This window comes from Boleophthalmus pectinirostris, unplaced genomic scaffold (assembly GCF_026225935.1).
Source record: "Boleophthalmus pectinirostris isolate CB_2022bp ecotype Guang Dong unplaced genomic scaffold, ASM2622593v1 HiC_scaffold_16, whole genome shotgun sequence".
Lineage (NCBI taxonomy): Eukaryota > Metazoa > Chordata > Actinopteri > Gobiiformes > Gobiidae > Boleophthalmus > Boleophthalmus pectinirostris.
This window is the reverse complement of record NW_026571095.1, coordinates 34,668,984-34,692,091: the sequence shown is the minus strand read 5'-3', so window position 1 is coordinate 34,692,091 and position 23,108 is coordinate 34,668,984. Positions and strand designations below refer to the sequence as shown.

General features: G+C 41.3%; 1 protein-coding gene across 1 annotated transcript in view; it reads right to left on the bottom strand.

The window, feature by feature from the left end:
• LOC110166884 (supervillin-like) overlaps positions 1-23,108 on the bottom strand; it is a 144,419-nt gene that overhangs the window by 84,174 nt on the left and 37,137 nt on the right. Inside the window, exons 9-17 of the mRNA XM_055151398.1 lie at positions 22,681-22,842; positions 22,571-22,608; positions 19,632-19,693; positions 18,321-18,457; positions 15,659-15,721; positions 13,281-13,554; positions 5,032-5,270; positions 2,626-2,728; positions 2,418-2,583 (exon numbers count right to left, since the gene is read on the bottom strand). Coding sequence (XP_055007373.1) covers positions 2,418-2,583; positions 2,626-2,728; positions 5,032-5,270; positions 13,281-13,554; positions 15,659-15,721; positions 18,321-18,457; positions 19,632-19,693; positions 22,571-22,608; positions 22,681-22,842 — 1,244 coding nt within the window. The remainder of the gene's footprint in view (positions 1-2,417; positions 2,584-2,625; positions 2,729-5,031; positions 5,271-13,280; positions 13,555-15,658; positions 15,722-18,320; positions 18,458-19,631; positions 19,694-22,570; positions 22,609-22,680; positions 22,843-23,108) is intronic.

Here is a 23,108-nt window from a genome sequence, read left to right as displayed (position 1 = left end):
TAAACAAGGACTAAACCAGGTCTAAACCAGATCTAACCCAGAACTAAACCAAGTCAAAACAAAGTCTAAACCAGGACTAAAACTGAGCTAAAACAGGACTAATGCAGGACTGAACCAGGACAAAACCATGTTTGAACCAGGACTAAATAATGTCTAAACCAGGACTAAACCAGGTCTAAACCAGGTCTAAACCAGGTCTAAATTAGGACTAAAACGGAGCTAATGCAGGACTGAACTAGGACTAAACCAGGTCTAAACCAGATCTAAAGCCGGACAAAAACGGGGCTAAAGCAGAACTGAACCAGGACAAAACCATGTTTGAACCAGGACTAAATAATGTCTAAACCAGGACTAAACCAGGTCTAATCTACGTCTAAACCAGGTCTAAACCATGTGTACACCCGGACTAAACCAGGACTAACTAAACCAGGACTAAACCAGGTCTAAACCAGGACTAAACCAGGTCTAAACCAGGACTAAACCACTAAACCAGTCTAAACCAGGTCTAAACCAGGACTAAACCAGGACTAAGCAAGGACTAAATAATGTATAAACAAGGACTAAATCAGGACTAGGCTAGGACTAAAATCAGGCTAATGAAGGACTGAAACTGGGTCTAAACCAGGACTAAACCAGGTCTAAACCAGATTTAAACCAGGACCAAAAAACAGGCCTAATACAGGACCGAACCAGGACAAAATAAAGTCTAAAGCAGATCTAAACCAGGTCTAACCCTGGACTAAACCAGGTCTAAACCATGTGTACACCAGGACTAAACCAGGACTAAACCAGGACTAAACCAGGACTAAACCAGGTCTAAACCAGGACTAAACCAGGACTAAACCAGGACTAAACCAGGTCTAAACCAGGACTAAACCAGGTCTAAACCATGTGTACACCAGGACTAAACCAGGTCTAAACCAGGACTAAACCAGGTCTAAACCATGTGTACACCAGGACTAAACCAGGACTAAACCAGGTCTAAAACTAAACCAGGACTAAACCAGGACTAAACCAGGTCTAAACCAGGACTAAACCAGGACTAAACCAGGTCTAAACCATGTGTACACCAGGACTAAACCAGGTCTAAACCAGGACTAAACCAGGACTAAACCAGGCTTAAACAGGTCTAAACCATGTGTACACCAGGACTAAACCAGGTCTAAACCAGGACTAAACCAGGACGAAAAAACAGGGTTATTAACGGGATCGAACCAGGACAAAATAAAGTCTAAATCAGTTCTAAACCAGATCTAAACCAGGTCTAATCTAGGTCTAAACCAGATCTAAACCAGGTCTAACCCAGATCTAAACCAGGTCTAATCTAGGTCTAAACCAGGTCTAAACCATGTGTACACCCGGAATAAACCAGGTCTAAACCAGGTCTAAACCAGGTCTAAACCAGGACTAAACCAGGACTAAACCAGGTCTAATCTAGTCTAATCTAGGTCTAAACCAGGTCTAAACCATGTGTACACCCGGACTAAACCAGGTCTAAACCAGGTCTAAACCAGGACTAAACCAGGTCTAAACCAGATCTAAACCAGGTCTAAACCAGGACTAAACCAGGACTAAACCAGGTCTAATCTAGTCTAATCTAGGTCTAAACCAGGACTAAACCAGGTCTAAACCAGGACGAAAAAACAGGGTTATTACGGGATCGAACCAGGACAAAATAAAGTCTAAACCAGGATTAAACCAGGTCTAAACCAGGACTAAACCAGGAATAAACCAGGACTAAACCAGGACTAAACCAGGTTTAATCTAGTCTAATCTAGGTCTAAACCAGGTCTAAACCATGTGTACACCCGGACTAAACCAGGTCTAAACCAGGACTAAACCAGGAATAAACCCGGACTAAACCAGGTCTAAACCAGGTCTAAACCAGGACTAAACCAGGACTAAACCAGGACTAAACCAGGACTAAACCAGGACGAAAAAACAGGGTTATTAACGGGATCGAACCAGGACAAAATAAAGTCTAAACCAGGATTAAACCAGCTCTAAACCAGGTCTAACCCAGATCTAAACCAGGACTAAACCAGCCTTGACTGCCGTGCTTTAAAGAGCCTCTCTGAACCCCCCCCCCTTCAAAAAAACCCAAAAAAAAACCCTGAGTCCAAATCCAAACCCGGCTCTTCCTCCGTGAGACAAAGAACCATGTGGGTGAATGAATGGGAAAATATGCTAATTAGATCCTGCCCCAGACGTCTCTCCCTTTTCCCCCTCCCTCCCTCCCTCTTTCTCTCCATCTCTCCATCTCTCTCTTTCTCTTCTTTTCCTCACTCATCCAAAGCAAACAGCCCCGAGCCAAAAAAAAAAAAAAAAAAAAAAAAAAGAAAATCCAAGCACCAGAAGCGTAAATTTCTGGAGGATATTTTGTGGGATTTTGTTGGTTCCTAATTGGCGTCTCTTACCTGCGAGGCGCTGAGGAGCCGAGGAGGAGGGGGCGACGACGATGGGAGCGGCCGGTTCGCTCCTCCGCGCCGCTACAGCACCCGGGTCGTCATGTCGGTGCGTGTGGCGTTCGCGGTCCCTGTCAAAATGCAGTAAATCGTGGCTCTCCTCCCTGGCCCCTCCCTCCTGCGCCGGGAGGAGGAGGAGGAGAGACGAGGAGGAGGCGGCGGCGGCGGCGGCGGGGGCGGCGGCGGGGGTGGGCTGGGGGTCCTGGTCGCCGCTGGGGCTCATGGAGAAGTACTTTGGCGTCCTCTCCTGGTGGATGCTGGAACTGCAACAAAAAAAACAACGTATCGATCATGATGTACGATTGACAAAAACACTGCAGCGTCAAATGGATTTATTAAACAAAACGGTTCAGTGTGTCGGAAATGTTTTAGTGCGTTTTTTTTTTTACATATTTACAACAAATCTATAAAAAAAAAAACAACAACTATGTCCTGTCAATCATCATGTCATTGTTGCATTTTTGTCTTCCCATGATCTGTGATTTTATATTTTATTATTTATCTTCTTATTTTATTTTGATTTGTACATTTACATTTACATAATTATGTTTTTGTTGTTTTTTTTTTTTACTCCTGTTTCTTTGTCTTTTTTGCTACTTTTGCTAAAATTTATTATTACAATTAGGGCTGGGTATTATTAAGAAGTTGCCGATACGATACATACATACTTCGATATATAGGCCACGATACGATACATATCTCGATACATAGGCCACGATATGATACATATGTCGATACATAGGCCATGATACGATACATAATCCACGATACGATACATATCTTGATACATAGGCCACGATACGATACATACTTCAATACTTAGGCCACGATGATACATACCTCGATATAGTGCACTTTCGATCCGATTCAGTACGGTTTAATAAAAAAAATAAAGACTAAATCATGTCTGTGATACTAAAAGTCTTTGTTAAATCACTTCTTGTTCAAAGTTCATATGAAACACAAACATTTTAATGATTAAAACAGTGAGTGCGTATACATGCACATCAATAACCCGGTTATGATCGGGTTTTTTGAGTATCCCGGTTTCTTCATGGTGCATGTAACGCAGTAACCCGTTTCAGTAACCCGGTTATGGCAGTATCCCGGTTATTAGAAACCGGGTTACTGTAAGCTGGTTTATTCCGATAGTAACCGATTACTTGTGGCATGTAACGCAGTACCCCGGTTACTGCAACATAAAGTTGAGTCGCATGCGTCCAAAAGACACTTTCCAGCCTTTCACCACAACAGTAGTGACATAAATAAATTGACCAACATAAATAAAGTGACCAAACGAGTGAAATGACTGTAAAATAAAGAGCTGCGCTAAACCTGCACATGTACAATCTGCACTCGTACGACCTGCACTCGTGTGACGCTGAAAAGCTAAAACATGAACTATCTCCTATACTCTATATGCACGAAACACACTTACCATCATTAGCGCCTCTTCTGTCACAGAAATAACACACATAATCCACAGAGTCGTGTCATTTAGTCCAAAAGAAACTGATCGCATCAGCGGCGCAAGGAGCGAGTTGTTTTTATCGCCGCTAACAGTTTATGCTAATTAGCCTACGGTCTTAAGTTTCGTTTCTGTAAAACGTAAACAAATGTGATCACAGCTGAATTATCTGATCAAACGGGCTGATGTGTCTATAGTGTTTATGGTTTATATGTTGTAAAGTTGAGTTTATTTATGCAGAAGATTTTAATGAAGAATCTGCGCAGTGGATTGTGGGAGATCTCGTAGCTCCTTAGCTTCTTATGCTAAAGGAGCTCACGGTTTTGTATTTTTCCTGGTTTATGAAATTGATTTAAGTTAATTTTTGCGCTTGCGCATTTGTAAGATTATGTCAAGAATCCGGGATACTCCATTTGATCATGTATACACGAATATGAGTGTCCCGGTTTCTCAGTGCGCATGTAAACACAGTAACCCGAATACTGACAGAACCGGGATATGGCTAATAACCGGGTTATTGATGTGCATGTGTACGCACTCAGTGAAAATGTCAAATGGGTCGAATAAATTAGTTTCTTTCCTCTGAACAAGCAACAAAACTGTAGCTCTGTGACAAAATAATTTAGTAAAATGTACAAAAAAATACTCTTGTCGATATATCGATACAGCAGCTCATGATACCAATACTGTATCATCACATTAGGCGAGACGATATATATTATAGATAGATATTTTGATATTTTTGCACACAGCTAATTACCATTTATATTTTTTACTCTTTGTTATTATATTATATTGTGATGTTTGAGCTTCTGTGTCCAAATAATTTCCCTTGTGGATCAATAAAGTTTGTCTAAGTCTAGTATAATATAATTTAAAAATATAATATAATAGTAAATTAAAATTACAATAAATTTCATTGTTAAAAAGCTGTACATATTTATTTTTTTGTTCAGAATTATTTTATGGGGAAAAAAAAAAAAAAAAAAAAAATCTTTTAGTCAATAAATATTACACAAATCCAGTAAAACTCTATAATATATTTAGACAACAAAAAATTTGAAATAGCAGATTTTTACACCAGAGAACAGTTTTCACCTCTTGAGCGCCCTCTCCTGGTAAACGTTGGTAGGAGGCTGCTGCTGTTGCTGCTGCTGTAGTTGTTGGTTTGGGACGTAGGACACCGAATGATGGAGAAGGTGCTGAGAGCCGTCGTCATGGTAACCGCCCCTGTCTCCCGTCACCGCGGCAACGGAAGCTTTGGAGGTGACCGCGGCGACGGACCGAACCAGCGAGGCGGACAGCGGCTCCAGTCGGGCCTCTGCTCCGTGTTTGAGCTGCGAAAAAATAAATAAATAAATAAATAAAAATGAAAAATGTAGAGACGTTTAGAGGAACAAACTACAAGCAAATATTTAATGAGTCATGAGGTTTTGGGCCAGTTTTCTCTTTTAATGCACTAAAAACCTTCATCTGCAAATGAAGAAATTGTCCAATATTCACATTAAAGGATGTACATGGGTGATTGTAACTTAAAAAAAAAATTTCTGCCCATTTTGAGATCAGAAACTGGATCACAGGCTGCCACTCCCACATCAATCTCTAATTGTCGGAGGAGCGGCATTTTTTATCAGTCGTCCCTGCACTCTGACATTTTTGTTTCTTGGTCGGAGTGGCGGCACTTGAGCTTTTTTTTTTTCCAACATTCCGACACACAAAGTCATTATTAAGTTGTGGTGATGCATTTCCGGGATAAAATTTTCACGGATTGATGGAGAAGGTGTGGTGCACGGAAGGAGGCGTGGTCTGTGCGGCATGGTTTAGTCCTGATTAAATCCTGGTTTTAGACTTGGTTTTAGTCCTGATTTTAGTCCTGGTTCAGTCCTAGTTTAGTTCTGGTTTTGACCTGGTTTAGACATGATATTAGTCCTAGTTTTAGTCCTGGTTTTAGTTCTGATTTAGTCCTAGTTTAGACCTGGTTTAGACCCGATTTTAGTCCTGATTTTAGTCCTTGTTTTAGTTCTGGTTTCAGTCCTGGTTTAGACCTGGTTTTAGTCCTGATTTTAGTCCTGGTTCAGTCCTGGTTTAGTCCTGGTTTTAGTTCTGGTTAAATCCTGGTTTAGATCTGGTTTTAGACCTGATTTTAGTCCTGGTTTAGTCCTAGTTTAGTCTGGTTTAGTCCTGGTTTTAGTCCTGGTTTAGTCTTGGTTTAGACCTGGTTTAGTCCTAGTTTAGTCCTGGTTTTAGTCCTGGTTTAGTCCTGGTTTAGTCCTGGTTAAATCCTGGTTTTAGACTTGGTTTAAGTCCTGATTTTAGTCCTGGTTTCAGTCCTGATTTAGACCTGGTTTTAGTCCTGATTTTAGTCCTGGTTCAGTCCTAGTTTAGTTCTGGTTTTGACCTGGTTTAGACCTGGTTTAAACATGATATTAGTCCTAGTTTTAGTCCTGGTTTTAGTTCTGATTTAGTCCTAGTTTAGACCTGGTTTAGACCCGATTTTAGTCCTGATTTTAGTCCTTGTTTTAGTTCTGGTTTCAGTCCTGGTTTAGACCTGGTTTTAGTCCTGATTTTAGTCCTGGTTCAGTCCTGGTTTAGTCCTGGTTTTAGTTCTGGTTAAATCCTGGTTTAGATCTGGTTTTAGACCTGATTTTAGTCCTGGTTTAGTCCTAGTTTAGTCCTGGTTTTAGTCCTGGTTTAGTCCTGGTTTAGTCTTGGTTTAGTCCTGGTTTAGTCCTAGTTTAGTCCTGGTTTAGACCTGGTTTAGTCCTGGTTTAGTCCTGATTAAATCCTGGTTTTAGACTTGGTTTAAGTCCTGATTTTAGTCCTGGTTCAGTCCTGATTTAGACCTGGTTTTAGTCCTGATTTTAGTCCTGGTTCAGTCCTAGTTTAGTTCTGGTTTTGACCTGGTTTAGACCTGGTTTAGACATGATATTAGTCCTAGTTTTAGTCCTGGTTTTAGTTCTGATTTAGTCCTAGTTTAGACCTGGTTTAGACCCGATTTTAGTCCTGATTTTAGTCCTTGTTTTAGTTCTGGTTTCAGTCCTGGTTTAGACCTGGTTTTAGTCCTGATTTTAGTCCTGGTTCAGTCCTGGTTTAGTCCTGGTTTTAGTTCTGGTTAAATCCTGGTTTAGATCTGGTTTTAGACCTGATTTTAGTCCTGGTTTAGTCCTAGTTTAGTCCTGGTTTTAGTCCTGGTTTAGACCTGGTTTAGTCCTGGTTTAGTCTTGGTTTAGTCCTGGTTTAGTCCTAGTTTAGTCCTGGTTTTAGTCCTGGTTTAGACCTGGTTTAGTCCTGGTTTAGTCCTGGTTTAGTCCTGGTTTAGTCCTGGTTTAGTCCTGGTTTAGTCCTGATTAAATCCTGGTTTTAGACTTGGTTTAGTCCTGATTTTAGTCCTGGTTAGTCCTGTTTAGACCTGGTTTTAGTCCTGATTTTAGTCCTGGTTCAGTCCTAGTTTAGTCCTGGTTCAGACCTGGTTTAGTCCTGGTTTTAGTCCTGGTTTTAGTCCTGATTTTAGTCCTGGTTCAGTCCTAGTTTAGTTCTGGTTTTGACCTGGTTTAGACCTGGTTTAGTCTTTAGTTTAGTCCTGGTTTAGTTCTGGTTTAGTCCTAGTTTAGTCCTGGTTTTAGTCCTGGTTTAGTCCTGGTTTAGTTTAGTCTGGTTTAGTCCTGTTTAGTCCTACCTGGTTTAGTCCTGGTTTTAGTCCTGGTTTAGACCTGGTTTAGTCCTGGTTTAGTCTTAGTTTAGTTCTGGTTTAGTCCTGGTTTAGTCCTGGTTTTAGTCCTGGTTTAGAGTCCTGGTTTTAGTCCTGATTTTAGTCCTGGTTCAGTCCTAGTTTAGTTCTGGTTTTGACCTGGTTTAGACCTGGTTTAGACATGATATTAGTCCTAGTTTTAGTCCTGGTTTTAGTTCTGATTTAGTCCTAGTTTAGACTTGGTTTAGACCCGACTTTAGTCCTGATTTTAGTCCTTGTTTTAGTTCTGGTTTCAGTCCTGGTTTAGACCTGGTTTTAGTCCTGATTTTAGTCCTGGTTTAGTCCTGGTTTAGTCCTGGTTTTAGTTTCTGGTTTAAATCCTGGTTTAGATCTGGTTTTAGTTTACCTGTTTAGTCCTTTTAGTCCTGGTTTAGTCCTGGTTTAGTTTAGTCCTGGTTTAGTCCTGGTTTAGTCCTGGTTTAGTCCTGGTTTAGTCCTGGTTTAGTCCTGGTTTAGTCCTAGTTTTAGTCCTGGTTTTAGTCCTGATTTTAGTCCTGGTTCAGTCCTAGTTTAGTTCTGGTTTTGACCTGGTTTAGACCTGGTTTAGACATGATATTAGTCCTAGTTTTAGTCCTGGTTTTAGTTCTGATTTAGTCCTGGTTTAGACCTGGTTTTAGTCCTGATTTTAGTCCTTAGTTTTTAGTCCTGGTTTAGTCCTGGTTTAGTCCTGGTTTTAGACCTGGTTTTAGTCCTGATTTTAGTCCTGGTTAGTCCTGGTTTTTAGTTTTCCTGGTTTAAGTCCTGGTTTAGTTTAGTCCTGGTTTTATTTTAGTCCTGGTTTATTTTAGTCCTGGTTTAGTCCTAGTTTAGTCCTGGTTTTAGTCCTGGTTTAGTTTATTTTAGTCCTGGTTTTAGTCCTGGTTTAGTCCTGGTTTAAGTCCTGGTTTAGTCCTGGTTTAGTCCTGGTTTAGTCCTGGTTTAGTTTTGGTTTAGTCCTGGTTCAGACCTGGTTTAGTCCTGGTTTTAGTCCTGGTTTTAGTCCTGATTTAGAACTGTCCACTATGAGTAGTTTGTCAAAACGGCGGTAACAAAAAGTGTCGGAATGGAAAGTTGTCGGAATGACGGAATGTTGGAGGGGCAGTCTGTCAGAATAAAGGTTGTACCTCCATTTTTGTTTTTGTTTTTTGTTGTTGAAGTCGTTTTGGTTTTAGACTTGTCAAATTCTTCATTATTTGGGCTGCTAATATTTTAGAAAACACGTTACTAAATGAACAGGAGAAAAACAGAAAACAAAAATGCCCCATGAAAATTCTTTGTCTCCCAAATATACGTCACCAGAACAAAACATGAAATTTAAAACAAAGTCACAATTCATATTTTAAAAAGACGAAAACTCCAAATGCTTTAAAAAAATTGTATAATCTAAAATACATTTGACATTTGTCGCTTTGAACCACTTACCGTGATTATATTTTTAAGAAGTAACACACAAACCAGGATTCACATATTCAAGAGAAACTTTCCCTCATGAATCCACAATTTGACCATAAACATGCGGCGTTTGTATTTTTATTTTTTTTTCTGAGCTGTAGATCGACATTTCCACAAAGACACGAGCTGTGCACATCCACTGAGCGCGATCGTCCATGCTTGATCTCTCCGCTCGAGCATGTCCAGGCAGAAGAAGCGAAGACTCGGATCTACAGAGGCCGCAGTCGCCAAAAAGAAGCTTCACAAACACAAACCAAGACAAGCCCGCACCGTTTCCGCAAACAACTCATGTCTGAAAGCATTTACGTCGGCATTTTGCGTTTTCTAATCAGGATTCAGTTCAAAATGCACAATTTAAACGGCAAGAAAACTGAAATCTGAGCCGCAAAACTAATCCAAGAGCCCCATGCATCTCAGAACATGTTTGTAGAGTAATGACAATACACGCATCAAGAATCTCAGACTTCAGGTCATCGCGCAATTCATACTGGGAAGAATTTTCCAAAAAAGTGAGCATCAAACCGAAACAATGTTTGTTTTCCCAGTGGGATGTGTCTATTGTCAAAGTCGATCTTTTCAAGTCTTTTGAACCATATCGCTTTTGTTTCTGGTTCTGATATTGTCATATTTTAGTTTTGGGATTCGGACATCGTTAATTGTTGTGGTTGTTGTTTGATCCTAACAGCGGAAAACGGCTCGAGAAATTTGTTTGCGAACTCCATAAATGCAAAAGTGAATCAGATGTGTGTGACTCAAACCTCCGTTCAGACTGTTTCTCTTCCCAACGGAATTGAAAAATAGTGAAAGGTGAAGGCGATGGGCAGGATTGATCCACAGGAAGAACCAAAAAGGAAACATTTGTCTGACTAAGAAATCATCCTGAGTTTGCAGAGAACATTTTGTATGTGGAGCGACAACAAAGCTAAATCTCGATCCTTCGCTCAACCTCGGTTACGAATTTAAAAAGTCAACGCCAAAGTGAAAAACACCAACTGTTCACCAAGAAACACCTTCCACTGCAAAGAGACCAAGACGTGATGTTGCTGTAAAACCACAAGAACAAGAAAGTGCAGCTCAGTCTGTTTGTCTTCTGCTCCTCTCCATTAACAAACAGGATTTTGTTTTGTCGTCGCTCCACATACAAAATGTTCTCTGTAAACTCAGGATGATTTTTGGTTCTTCCTGTGGATCAATCCTGCCCATCACCTTCACCTTTCACTATTTTTCAATTCCGTTGGGAAGAGAAACAGTTTGAACAGAGGTTTGAGTCACACACATCTGATTCACTTTTGCATTTATGGAGTTCGCAAACAAATTTCTCGAGACGTTTTCCGCTGTTAGGATCCAACAACCACAACAATTAACGATGTCCGAATCCCAAAACTAAAATATGACAATATCAGAACCAGAAACAAAAGCGATATGGTTCAAAAGACTTGAAAAGATCGACTGGGCAAACAAACACGGAGGTTTGATGCTCACTTTTTCGTAAAATCCTTCTATGCGTTGCGCGATGACCTGAAGTCCGAAATTCTCGATGCGTCTATAACCAGGGTTCCCACTCTTTTTCACAGACGAAATTTCAAAACTTTTCCGTGACTTTTACATTGTCGTCTCTTTTAATAAACAAAAGGCGCAAACGTTGGAAAATAATCAGAGTTAACAGAACGTTTCCAGGATTTCCATGACCGTGGGAACCCTGAATAACAATATAAATGGCAACACACATTTCTGATCTAAAATGCAGTTCGCAGATAGAACCGGGCGGACGGAAGCGTTGACAAACAGCAGCAGAAACACACACACGGGCGTCTTACATGAGGAGCCTGAGCAGAGTCTAGATCTCCACCGTTATTCGCTGCAGACTGAGCCCAGGGGCCCTCAGCCTCAGCCTCCTGTCAGGACACCAGAGCTTCAATATCACACCAGCTCAGAAGAGACGGACCAGGAGAATGAAGCTACAGTGAGTCTGCGAAGTCCTAAAGGTGCTGCAAGAGTTTGAACTGCACGGCTTTTATCGATCTCTCATGACAAACATCTGACCACAGACAGGTGACCAGTCCAGCAGAACAACAGTAGAGTGTATTTCTCTTAAAAAGTTGGCAGCTGGTCTACAATTTGTGATATGAATTTATTTAAGATTCCCAAATACAAACTAAAGAAAACTAGAGAAAAGTATTTGAGCTGGAGCTTAGATTGAAGTCAAGTCAAAAAGTCCAGCCGTCTTTACCTTCACTCCTGAGCTCATTTTAAATTTAGTTAAAATAGTAAAATGTTGGTAAAACTCATATAAAAGTAATCTGTCTTAATTTAGATGTAAAATGAATATTCTGTTTAATTTAAATAAGGACAATGAGGAGCCTTAGTTAGATTTAAATGCCATTGGCTGGTTTATTTTATGAAATTCCCCAATTTAAGTAAAAAATTCAGTTTAAGTTCTCAAAATGTTAAATAAAGATAAATTTAATAATTAAATCATTTGATTGATAATTGGCATTTGATTGTTTATAATTAAATGTTTATAAATAATCTGATTTAAGGTAAATAGTGTAAAATGTACTAAGTTAAAGTAACACTAACTTAAAAAATATATATATTATTTAGCAATTAAAAGCTGTTTATTAATTCATTAAATTTTTTCTTAAAATAATAAAATGTTATATTTATTTTATATAATTAGTCATTTAAAATTGTATAAAAAATGGGCTATATTTACATGTAGGATTTTAAAAATGTATTGGTAAAATGATAAACTGGTTAAAATTGTAGCTATTTCAGTTCATGTGTTAAAGGTAAATTACACACTGACCCATCCAACTGTTGTGTTTCATTTAAAGTCCGGTGCCGTTTATTTGTGAAAAAAGTTCGAAAATAAACCATTTAATGACAGTGCGCCTTATAATCCAGAGCACCCGATAATGCGGAAAATACGGGACTTGTAGCACTGTCGCGGGAGGAAACACGTCTTCAGCGGCCTGTTTCGGTGAGTGAATATGTCGGCGTTGGGCTGTAGGTGGGATGAATATGACCTGACTGTTCAGACTGAAGTCGCATGTCAAAAGATCAGATATGTATCGGTTTTAGGAGCAAATATCCAAGTGTCCTGGGTCACATTTGAAAAAAATCAGATCTGTGTGGTTCAGACTGTCATTAAAAGATCAGATACAGGAACATAAAGGTGAAAAAAAATCTGATTTGGGTCACTTCAGGCTGCAGTCTGAACTAGGGACGGGCATTCGATGAAATTTCCTTAATCGATCGTCGGAAGAATTAAAGATCGATTAATCATTAACGTTTTTATATTAAAATGATCATCATTATTATGACTATCTGCACTACTAATCTGCATAAATAAATTCAACTTTACGACATATAAACCGTAACGACTCTAGAGCCACATCAGCCCGTTTGACATTATAATGTGTTTAATTCAGTTTTGTTCAACTCTCACAGAAACAAAACTTAAAACCACATCACTAATTTGCATAAACTAAACGAAGATAAAACTCCAGCTCTTGTGTCGCTGATGTGGTTCAATTTCTGTCGGATTAAAAGACATGACTCAGGTGAATACAGGTTAGTGTGACCAGATTTGTGTTTGTCAAAACCAGGACAGCGTACGGGGGGAGGGAGGTGGGGACTCGTCATCCACATTGAGCGACTCTCACCTGGAAAAACTTTTTCCCACTGGACACAGAAACATATGTGCTGCTTTATACACTGTGCACATGGACTCACACTTGTCCCGAACGCAACGGAAAGTGTGGAATTTCTTGTACAAATCATCGTTAAATACACATTTGTGCTTCAGTACGTTGCAGACTGACCCACTGTTTGTGTCTCGCTCCTTCTGATGCAGAGACACATGTACACACCTGTTTGGTCACGATACACACAGCAACATACATTCGGTTTGTCGATTAAAATTAACGTAATCGATGAAATTCTTAATGATCAATTATCGATTAATCATGCCCATCCCTAGTCTGAACAAAACCTTAGTGCTGAAAACCTCATGAAAGACTTTTGCTCCACTGGACCTAAGGACAGGTCAAAAAGGTGGAGTGCCACAAGTTTATTCATGTTTATTTTATCATTATTGAGTCACGATTGTTTTACTGAAAGCTCCAGTTTGTTGTCGTCTCTAAACCTGCGTGTGATGTTGTACCTGCTCCACCTCCTCGTGCGTGATCGGCTGCGTCTGGAAGCGGGCGTTGGCTCTCCTCTGTCTCGTGTCTCTGGCTCCGTCGGCAGTGGGAGGCTCCGTCACGGCCAAACGGTTGAACAGGGCCATTTTCTCGGACAGACTCAGAGTGGACAGGTCCGGCTCGTCTGGACCCAGCTCCAGGACCTCCATCTCTCCTCTTCCCCCAAGGACAGGCCTCTCGGGGAGGGCATGGAGCTCACGAGGGTCCCCGGAGGAGTCTGGATAGACCTGGGCACTGAAGAAGAGATTAAGAGATTCAAAGTTTTATTACATAACATTGTGGGAGAGGAAAAGAGGTTCATTAAATGTATAATACAGGGTGTAATTTCGCAGGTCAATTCTTGTTGAAATAACATCGAATTTTCAGAGAATGTACAGAAACAGATCAAGATTTTATATGTAATGTTTTATTTGTGTTCTGTTTTCTGGTTGAGACGTTCGCTCCCAAAGAGAAGTCTTTTTGTGCAATGGAATCTGCTCACACACACTTACCCAAGACGATGCAGCCTTCAGTGCAAAATCTGGAAAAACTTCACCAATCGGCGAGTTTCATTGTTGACAAAAGCGCGCGTTGCATGCTGGGAATTATTTTGGTCGGCGGTAAGAAACACTAATTCAACATGACGGACGGAGCGAGAAAGCACGTAAAGGGAATTGATCCTGGTTATTTATCCAGTCTAACGGCAGAGGACCCAAGACCATTTGACCAGAAATTGGTCATAAGCATCGACGGACGACAAATCACCCTTTTCAACCCCGACAAAAGGTGGACCAAACCAAATTTCTGGTCAGAATCGCCAACTACCTGGACAAATATTCACTTGGGCGATATCCACAATGACTTGGTGGAAACTCCTGGGCCATTCACAGCAGAAAAGATGAAAACCTCCAAGAGTCTCGATGTGTTGTTGAACTTGTTGGAGTCCACGGTTTGTTAGGATCTTCTACGTTTGCTCTGCGGATGTTTGAAAGTCGTTTAATTCACCGTTAGCGGTTCTTTTCACTCAGAATACGACAAAGACATTTTCCTTCTTCCGTGCTTCTATTTGTGCATCCGATAATGCAGCAGGAATTTACCATTATCGGGGATAAATACGCGAGGTTACGCACTGTGTTTGACGCTACCGTTTCTTGCCTCTGACCAAAATATTTCCCAGCAGCAACGCGGGCTTTTAATAACAATGACGTCAGCTGAAACTCACCTATTGGCAAACAAAGTCCCATCATAAACTTATGATGTTCAAAACCTAAACTGTTTCAAATTTCACTGAGATGGACTTAGTAGTTTTCAAGATAATTGCTTTTAAAATATATCACAGTTTTTGGGACACCCTGTATTCCAATTTGGGCTTTTAAAACTACTTCAGTACACTTTGAAAAAATCACCTCCTTTTATGTAAAGACTGAGACAATTTGTAGATGTCGTTGTGGATTTCATTTGTTGTTTTTCATTTTAGATTTGTTTACTTCAGCGACGCATGTGTAATGAAGAAGCTGAATGGTCACCTTTCATTTTTCATTTTTCTCATGGATCAATACCCTGTGATATTTTGTCCTTTTCTTTTTTCCTCATTAGCAGCAATATCGTTTTCATACACACGAACCATTCATAGTAAGTAAATGAGTAAAGTTTATTTATATAGCCCTTTTCACATAGTTCAGAAGTCACAAAAGGTCTGTTAAATGGACAGTACCTGGAGTTCTTGTGCCCTTTGCTAGTATTTTGAATAGATCCATGTTACGTACACATTACATAACTTTAAGATATACACTGATGCTGCTAAAAATAGATTAATGTGCAATATTGGGCCCATTATCATGCTGGGTTGTGCTAAAGGAAACGATGACAGTGGGGAAAGGCGGCAACGAAAACTGTATTGCCTCCAGTATAGGGTGACCAGCTTTTCAAAATCAAAAACTGGGACATCATCAGTTTGTGGTGGTTGTTAATCATAAAAGTGTGACACGAGTGCGTAATTACAGAGAATTGTTCTGCACTTGGGCCATTCATGACGAACACGAGTCGGTATAGTCGCATTTTCTTTGTGTTTTGGTCGTTTTTTTAAGCAGCTTTTGTGTGTTTTACCTTAAAAAATGACAAGGTATGCCTTTCTTTACTGTTGTCAGGGATCAGACTGGTCAAAAATATGGTCACCTGGGACATTTGTTGTATAAAACTGGGACAAATCACTAGTTTTGGATAAATCTGCTGGGACAGAGGACACAGGGCTCAAAACTGGGACTGTCCCGAGTACATAGAGACGTCTGGTCACTCTACACTGGAGTGTGAAGGACACAAACATGCATCGACCTTTAAAGAAGCACATGGGCGGTAGTACCTGGTGTTATAGGGGTGGTCTGCGGAGGGGCTGGGGACTCGCTGCTGTGAGGGGTCTGTGTCACTAAAGGAGGGAAGAGTGCAGTCACAGGGAGGGAGAAATCTCAAAACACAAACGTGCTTTTTAGATTCAAGAGTGCGATTATTGACACTTTGCAGCTGAGGTCATCAACTTCTGGTCACACTTTCATGTCGCGCTTTTCCACCTTCAGAGCGCTTTACGTACACAGACACTAGGGGCGAGTTGGGTTAAGTGCCTTGCTCAAGGACACAACAACAGCATTCATCTGTGGGAGCTGGAGTGCTGCTTTGTTAGACTTTGATCTGAGCTTCGTTTTAGCACAATCTGACCGGAATTAACTCACTTTTGCGCTGTTAAACAAATCCCTCTCAAATAACACTACAGTGACAAATTATCTAGCATTCGCCAAACGTTTTTCAGTTCGTCGCTCTCACTTTTTTTGTTGAAAATCAAACACCAAAGTTTACGTCTCAAACCAGGAAGACGTTTGGAAAGACGCGTTGACAACTTTCAGCGGGTTCTGTTCGCGGTGGTAAGTCTGACAAAATGTAGGAAAACTTGAGAAAATGTCCCAGTTTTCTTCATCCCCATGTCACTGCAGAGTTCCGTTATGTTTGGCTAATCAACAGTTCCAACCGCACCTCAGTTTTCATCACTTCCCCACAACTCCGAGCGCACTGGGTACACGCGATTAGAAGAGACGAGGCGCCAAATTCCAGATGATTCCAAACAGCACGTACGTCTGCAGTCTTTATTTTACCGCTGATCACGTTTACTTCAGTGGGTTTGATCACAGTCGGTCGGCGAGTCAGTCCAGTGTCGGGAACTACACCGGAAGTTAGGGGTGTAACGGTAAATAAAAATCACGGGAAGTGGAGATTCCATGCCGGCGAAAGTGAGCACTAGGGACGCGACGACCGTAGTGTTGCGAGGATTCAGGTGGTTCGGAGGGACGAAGTAGGCAATTGTTGTCAAGGCGGCCATCCTAACTATAAAGCGCTGCGGGAAACACTGCCGCCCCAATCACCGAAAAGTTCCCTTGTGAATATTAAAGCGCCGAGCCTCTGTGTAGCTGTAGCCTGATTCATCAGCCGGTTTCACCTTTTTGAAACCGTGTGACCTCGCAGCATTAGGATTCGTTCGCTCGACGGTAGGCGGGTACTTTTTTTATTTAACCAATCACTGCTGTTTGGTCGTGACGTATGTAATGCTCCAAATCCCGTAGGAAGAAGGACAATAACGTCTTTCCTCTTGATAAAATTCACCAAACATTCTCTTTGTTCCAGCTTTAAATCCTCGATCTTGCGAATTGAGAATGTCTGTCTTCGTCTACATCCATCTCGACGCTTTGTTTACTGTTGTGCTGTTCCACAAAAGGGACACAGACAGACGCGACGAGTTTGACTTCACTGCTCTTCGCTGATTGGCCGGTGCGCGGTCTACAACTTCCGAGGATCTTGCAAAACGTCTAGTGCAGGGGTGGGCAAACTATGGCACGGGGGCCGTATGCGGCCCTTTAAACCTTTTAATCTGGCCCGCCGAACTGGAATAAATTACAATAATAAACCTTGTTGATGTTTTATTTTTCCTGCATTTCCGGCGTTTCCCAGTAGATGACGCACTATATATACATTGAGGTGCGGCGTATTATGTTGGCCGCGATGCTTTATGGGAAAGTGTTCTTACAGGAGTCATTTTCGGGCGGCGTATTCGGACCATGAGTGAGGCAGAAGTGTTCAAGACATAAGGCTGCATTGTTTCCATTCTGAGTGGGTAAAAAGCAAAGATGAAAGTCTTATAGACGCTGCATTCCAAAACTGAACATATGCAAAGTTTTAAGAGCCTGGTTCTACTGCACGCGTTATGGCATGGGCTCTGTTTGTCAATGAGCCCTAACTGATTCACGGTCGCCTGTGTTGTGCAGTGGAGCATGTCTGTTCACTCTTCTTGTGTTCTGAATCTTACGCGTCAAAGTCAAACTTGTGGCGCGTGGTGCACGTCCTACATGAGCATAAATACGAGTGCAGTGGAGCCGAGCTCTTAACACGTCATGTCCTGTCTTCTGTCCGGCCCTTCAGTCAAATTTTAGGACCCTACGTGGCCCGCGAGCCAAAAAGTTTGCCCACCCCTGCTCTAGTGTATTCCGATTCCTGATCTAGTCTCTGGAGAGAAATGAAATTGAGCGGAGGCACTAGGTCGCACCAGACTGACTAGTGTAGCTGCACATGTTGTGGTGGAATACAAACACACACAAATTGCACAAATTCACTCGTGCACAGCCGCACACCGAACCAGCACGAATACACGTACCAGTACATCCCTGTTGTTGTTGCATGTTTCAAACGTCTTCCTGGTTTGTGACGTAACGTGAATAGAGCCTCTTGTATTGACCACAGGCTCCTGAGAATGTGTTACTGAAAGCCATTTGGGGAATTTTTACAGGTTTTCAGACTAATTTTAAAGCTTATCAGGATAATGTGTGCATCGTGTCACCATAGCAACTGCTGAACATTGCGCCAGACACATACACACAGAACACCCCCAGCGTGATTCCACTGCAAAGTACCAATAGCTGGTTTAAAATGGGATCGTGAGGACACAGTGAGGTTTTTTTTTGGGGGGTTGATTATCCGAGTGTTACCTGGCGGCGTTGACCACCTCTCTGCTGGTGACCGGTTGTGTGTGAGATCTGTCCTGGACCCTGCGGAGGCGTCGATCCACCGCCGCGTTCCGAGAGCGCGGTTTGGGCACGCCCCCCTCAGACGTGCGCTCCAGCTCCTGACGGGAAAAACAGGACGGGGACATGGGATCAGGAAGTGCTGTTTGACACTAAAGACTCGATACGCAAAACCAATTCCGACGCTACGACGAATAAAAAAAACATTTGCACTTATTTAGGCAACAGAATGTAATTTTCAACATTAAATAATACTTTCTTGGTAACACTTTATAATAACTACACCTTATTTAGCCTTAATAAAGCATGAACAAAGACTTAATTAATAATGATTCACGCTTAGTAACTACTTAATTACTACCTGAATTAGCACTTAACTTGCACTTAATTCGCCTGTGCTGTAAATAGTTACTCAATACTTCTTAATTACTCATGAACTAACCATTTGCATGTTTACAAATGCATATTTAAGTACAAATTTGAGCATTTATTAATGATTAGTAAGCGATGACAGAATGATTTACTAATAATACAATGCAATGATCATTCAGGCAGCTGTTATCTGTTAGTTAAGTCTTTCTGAGAGCTTTTCTAAAGTGAAGACTAATTATGTTTATTAAACATTTGTTAAGGTTGGTCAAATTCCAGAGAAACAATAATGCATTACTAGTAAATCATTCTCTCATGGCTTACTAATCATTAATAAATGCTCTAATTTGTACTTAAATATACATTTACAAATGCACAAGCAAATGGTTAGTTCATGAGTAATTAAGCAATATAACTATTTACAGCACAGGTGAATTAAGTGCAAGTTAAGTGCTAATTCAGGTAGTAATTAAGTAGTTACTAAGCGTGAATCATTATTAATTAAGTCTTTGTTCATGCTTTATTAAGGCTAAATAAGGTGTAGTTATTATAAAGTGTTACTGCTTTCTTTTATATTACCATGTGTTATATTAGCTTCAAAATTAAAAACTGGGACACACCTGGGTTGGGACGTTCGGTAAAATTGTGAAAAGAACGCGTACATTGTCTTTTTTTTTTTTTTTTGCCTTATGCTCATTTTCAAGCACGTTTTTCTGTGTTTTCGCTACAAGATAAACAAAATATATTGACCTGTTACTGTTGACGGTAACAAACTGGTCAAAAACAGGGACATCTGCGACATTTCTTGTATTAAACGGAACTAATCAATGGTTTTGGAGAAATCTAGGATCAGTAAACACCGTGTACTAGTCCAAAAATCTGTGTGTGTAAATGTGTAATGTTTACCCTGAACAGAGATCTTTTAGCAGCCACGCTCATCTTGGCTCGTTCATCTAGTTTCTCTTCATCTGACGGAGAAAGAAAAAAGAACATTATAACAAATGAATTTACACTTCATTCAGAATATTAATATTTGTGTTTTTTGTTTTGTTTTTTACTTTTTTGCATAGGTAAGGAGATAGATATCATGGATTTTATTTACAATTGCAAATTAAATAATAGCAAGCTGTTGTTGGGGGTTGAAATCATCTTCCTAAAACAAAATAGGCTCTATTTACGCTTAGGTCAGAAACCAGGAAGATGTTTGGAAACGCGATGACGACTTCCAGTGTAGTTCCCGACGCTGAGCTCGCCGACCGACTGTGATAAAACCACAGAACTACAATAAAATCTGAAGGTGAACCCAAGATGGAGTCATGTTGTTTTCAGTGGCCTGTGCTCCCTGGCACATGAGTCAAAAAGATAGTTTTCTCTTCCACATTTACTTCCTGAGTCTGAGTCCTGAGCTTCTCATGCACGACGTGGAGCGTTTAAACCAGTGGTGTTCACACTTTTCCATCATGTGAGCTACTTACAAAATGACCAAGTCAAAATGATCTACCTAATACAAAGCCAAACAAACTGCACTGAAACACTCTGTGCCCCTTTTTTGGACCCTCCCCCACAGTTTGAGAACCTCTTCTTTAAGAGAACTTCCTCTGGCACTTTACACAAAACTGTGAAAAAAGTGAAGGAAGATTTTTAAACCTGTTTTTTAAAGTTCCAAACTGGAGTTGCATTCTTTTCTGGTTTTGCAGTGATATTTACCAGCCTCTGCACGTTTACCAAACCAAACGCACATCGTGACAAACACAGATGCATTTGTGCACTTTTGTTAGACAAACTTCAGCCAAATGTGGCAGTAGGTCTGTTCTGTAGATCCGCTCTATGCTGTAGACCTGCTTTGTGCCAACACTGGAACACAAATTTAGACTGGTTTTTGCGTCACGTTTGGTCTTGCTCTTCTAATCAGCCGCACTGTGGGAGGGGCTTGTGTTCGCTGTACGCAGGAAGGAGCGAGAGCGTGAAAAGGCGAGGGGCGGCGTGCTGACGTGAGGCAGATGGACAGGTAGGATGTTTAGGAAGTTGAACCTGCCCTGTGATGCACGCTGGTACACGAGGGCACACGCTGTCGCAGACGAGCCGTGCATAGGGAGCGTGTGTGTTTGTGATGCGCCGTAGAGTCTCCGCGGGTTTTAAATGAGCGCACAGGCTGCACTGAGACGCCCCACACGCTCCTGCACCCGCTACAAGTTTATTACCAACAGCAGCGGCCGTAATGAAATATGATCACACTTGTTGAGTGTCAGACCTCGAGTGAGAGACAAGACCGAGTCCAAACACGATCGAGTCCGAGACGAGTACTAAGACACGGCAATCCACCCTTGGCGATCGACTGGTAGATCACAATCGACGTATTGAGCGCCCCTGGTTTAGACCGATAGGAGCTGGTAGAGTGGAGCGATCGTGGGCTTAGAGCGAGCAGAGGCTAAGTTTTACAAAACTAACTTTTAGGTGCTTTGAGGATTTAAACATTTTTAGGGTTAGGGTTAAGTTTATGTTGTAAAAATAGAAAAAAGTATTTTTTTGAATTCCCAAGAAATGCAGTGCGCTCTGTTGGGGAATTCTTTCTGGGCCCAAGCTTCTGGGAGCTGCAGTACCTGGAGTGACCACTAGTCGGTCTGGAGCTGGGACAGAGATGGAGGGGCTTATCCAGTTTTTATTATAGATCCAAGGATAAAACCCACTGAAGTAAATGTGATCAGCGGTAAAATGAAGACTGTAGAGTCGACGTATGTGCTGTTTGGAATCATCTTGAATTTGGCGCCTCGTCTCTTCTAATCACATGAACCCAGTGCGCTCAGAGTCGTGCGTCAGTGATGAAATGATAAAAACTGAGCTGTTCTTTCGCCAAACATAACGGAACACTACAGTGACATGGAGATGAAGAAAACTAGGAAATGTTCTCATTTTTACAAAATTTTGTCTTGACTTACTACTACTACTACAAACAGAGCCCACTGGAAGTTGTCATCACATGTTTCCAAACGTCTTTTTGTTTGTGACGTAAGTGTGAATAGAGCCTTCAATGATTTTAAGAAATTCGGCTGCATAGAAAGATTCAAGTTTCCAGAGCTGGCAGGTCAACAGGCGAGTTTCATTGTTGACAAAAGCGCGCGTTGCATGCTGGGAATTATTTTGTTCAGCGGCAAGAAACACTAATTCAACACGACGGACGGAGTGAGAAAGCACGTAAAGGGTATTGATCCCGGTTATTTATCCACTCTAACGGCAGAGGACCCAAGACCATTTGACCAGAAATTGGTCATAAGCATCGATGGAGCCAAATCACCCTTTTCAACCCCGACAAAAGTTGGACCAAACCAAATTTCTGGTCAGAATCTCCAACTACCTGGACAAATATTCACTTTGGCGATATCCACAATGACTTGGTGGAAACTCCTGGGCCATTCACAGCAGAAAAGATGAAAACCTCCAAGAGTCTCGATGTGTTGTTGAACTTGTTGGAGTCCACGGTTTGTTAGGATCTTCTACGTTTGCTCTGCGGATGTTTGAAAGCCGTTTAATTCTCCGTTAGCGGTTCTTTTCACTCAGAATACGAAAAAGACATTTTCCTTCTTCCGTGCTTCTATTTGTGCATCTGATAATGCAGCAGGAATTTACCATTATCGGGGATAAATACGCGAGGTTACGCACTGTGTTTGACGCTACCGTGTTTCTTGCCTCCGACCAAAATATTTCCCAGCAGCAACGCGGGCTTTTAATAACAATGACGTCAGCTCAAACTTGCCTGTACTACATTACACCTGTTTTAGAACAATATGTAACTATTTTTTACGTATCTTTTGGTTCTGTTCTGGATGTAGTTTTAAACAATAACTCACCTTCTCCGTCCTGCAGCTGCGCGGGACTCAATCTGCCCCTAGACACAAAAACGCACTGTTAAAAACCTGCACATTTGTTATATTTGTGTTGCACAGCGCCCCCTGCTGACCGGTCCGACTCCAGCCTCTCTGCCGACGTGATGGGCTGCGTCCTGAAGCGCTCGGACATGCGGCTGTCTCCGGGAGTGATGTAGCGTCTGGGCCTCCTGCTGCGGTCCGACTCGGCTCCTGCGGCTCCGGGGTCCAGAGCGGGGTCGGCTTTGGGCTGATCGCTGAGGAAGAGGACGGAGGAACGATTTAAACTGATCTTAACGAGTGATAAATCTGTAAAATTATATGAAACGTAATCAGACGTAAGTGCACAAGTTCACAGCAGCTCCACTGTAAAAAAAAAAATCAACAAGCCAAAAGCAAAAACGTCATGACAAAAATCTATAAATAAACGTATCAGAAATGAAACATGCAGCAACACAAACAAATAATAATTTAATTCATATTTATTGCCACACTTTGATTACATTGAGTTAGAAAGCGAGCA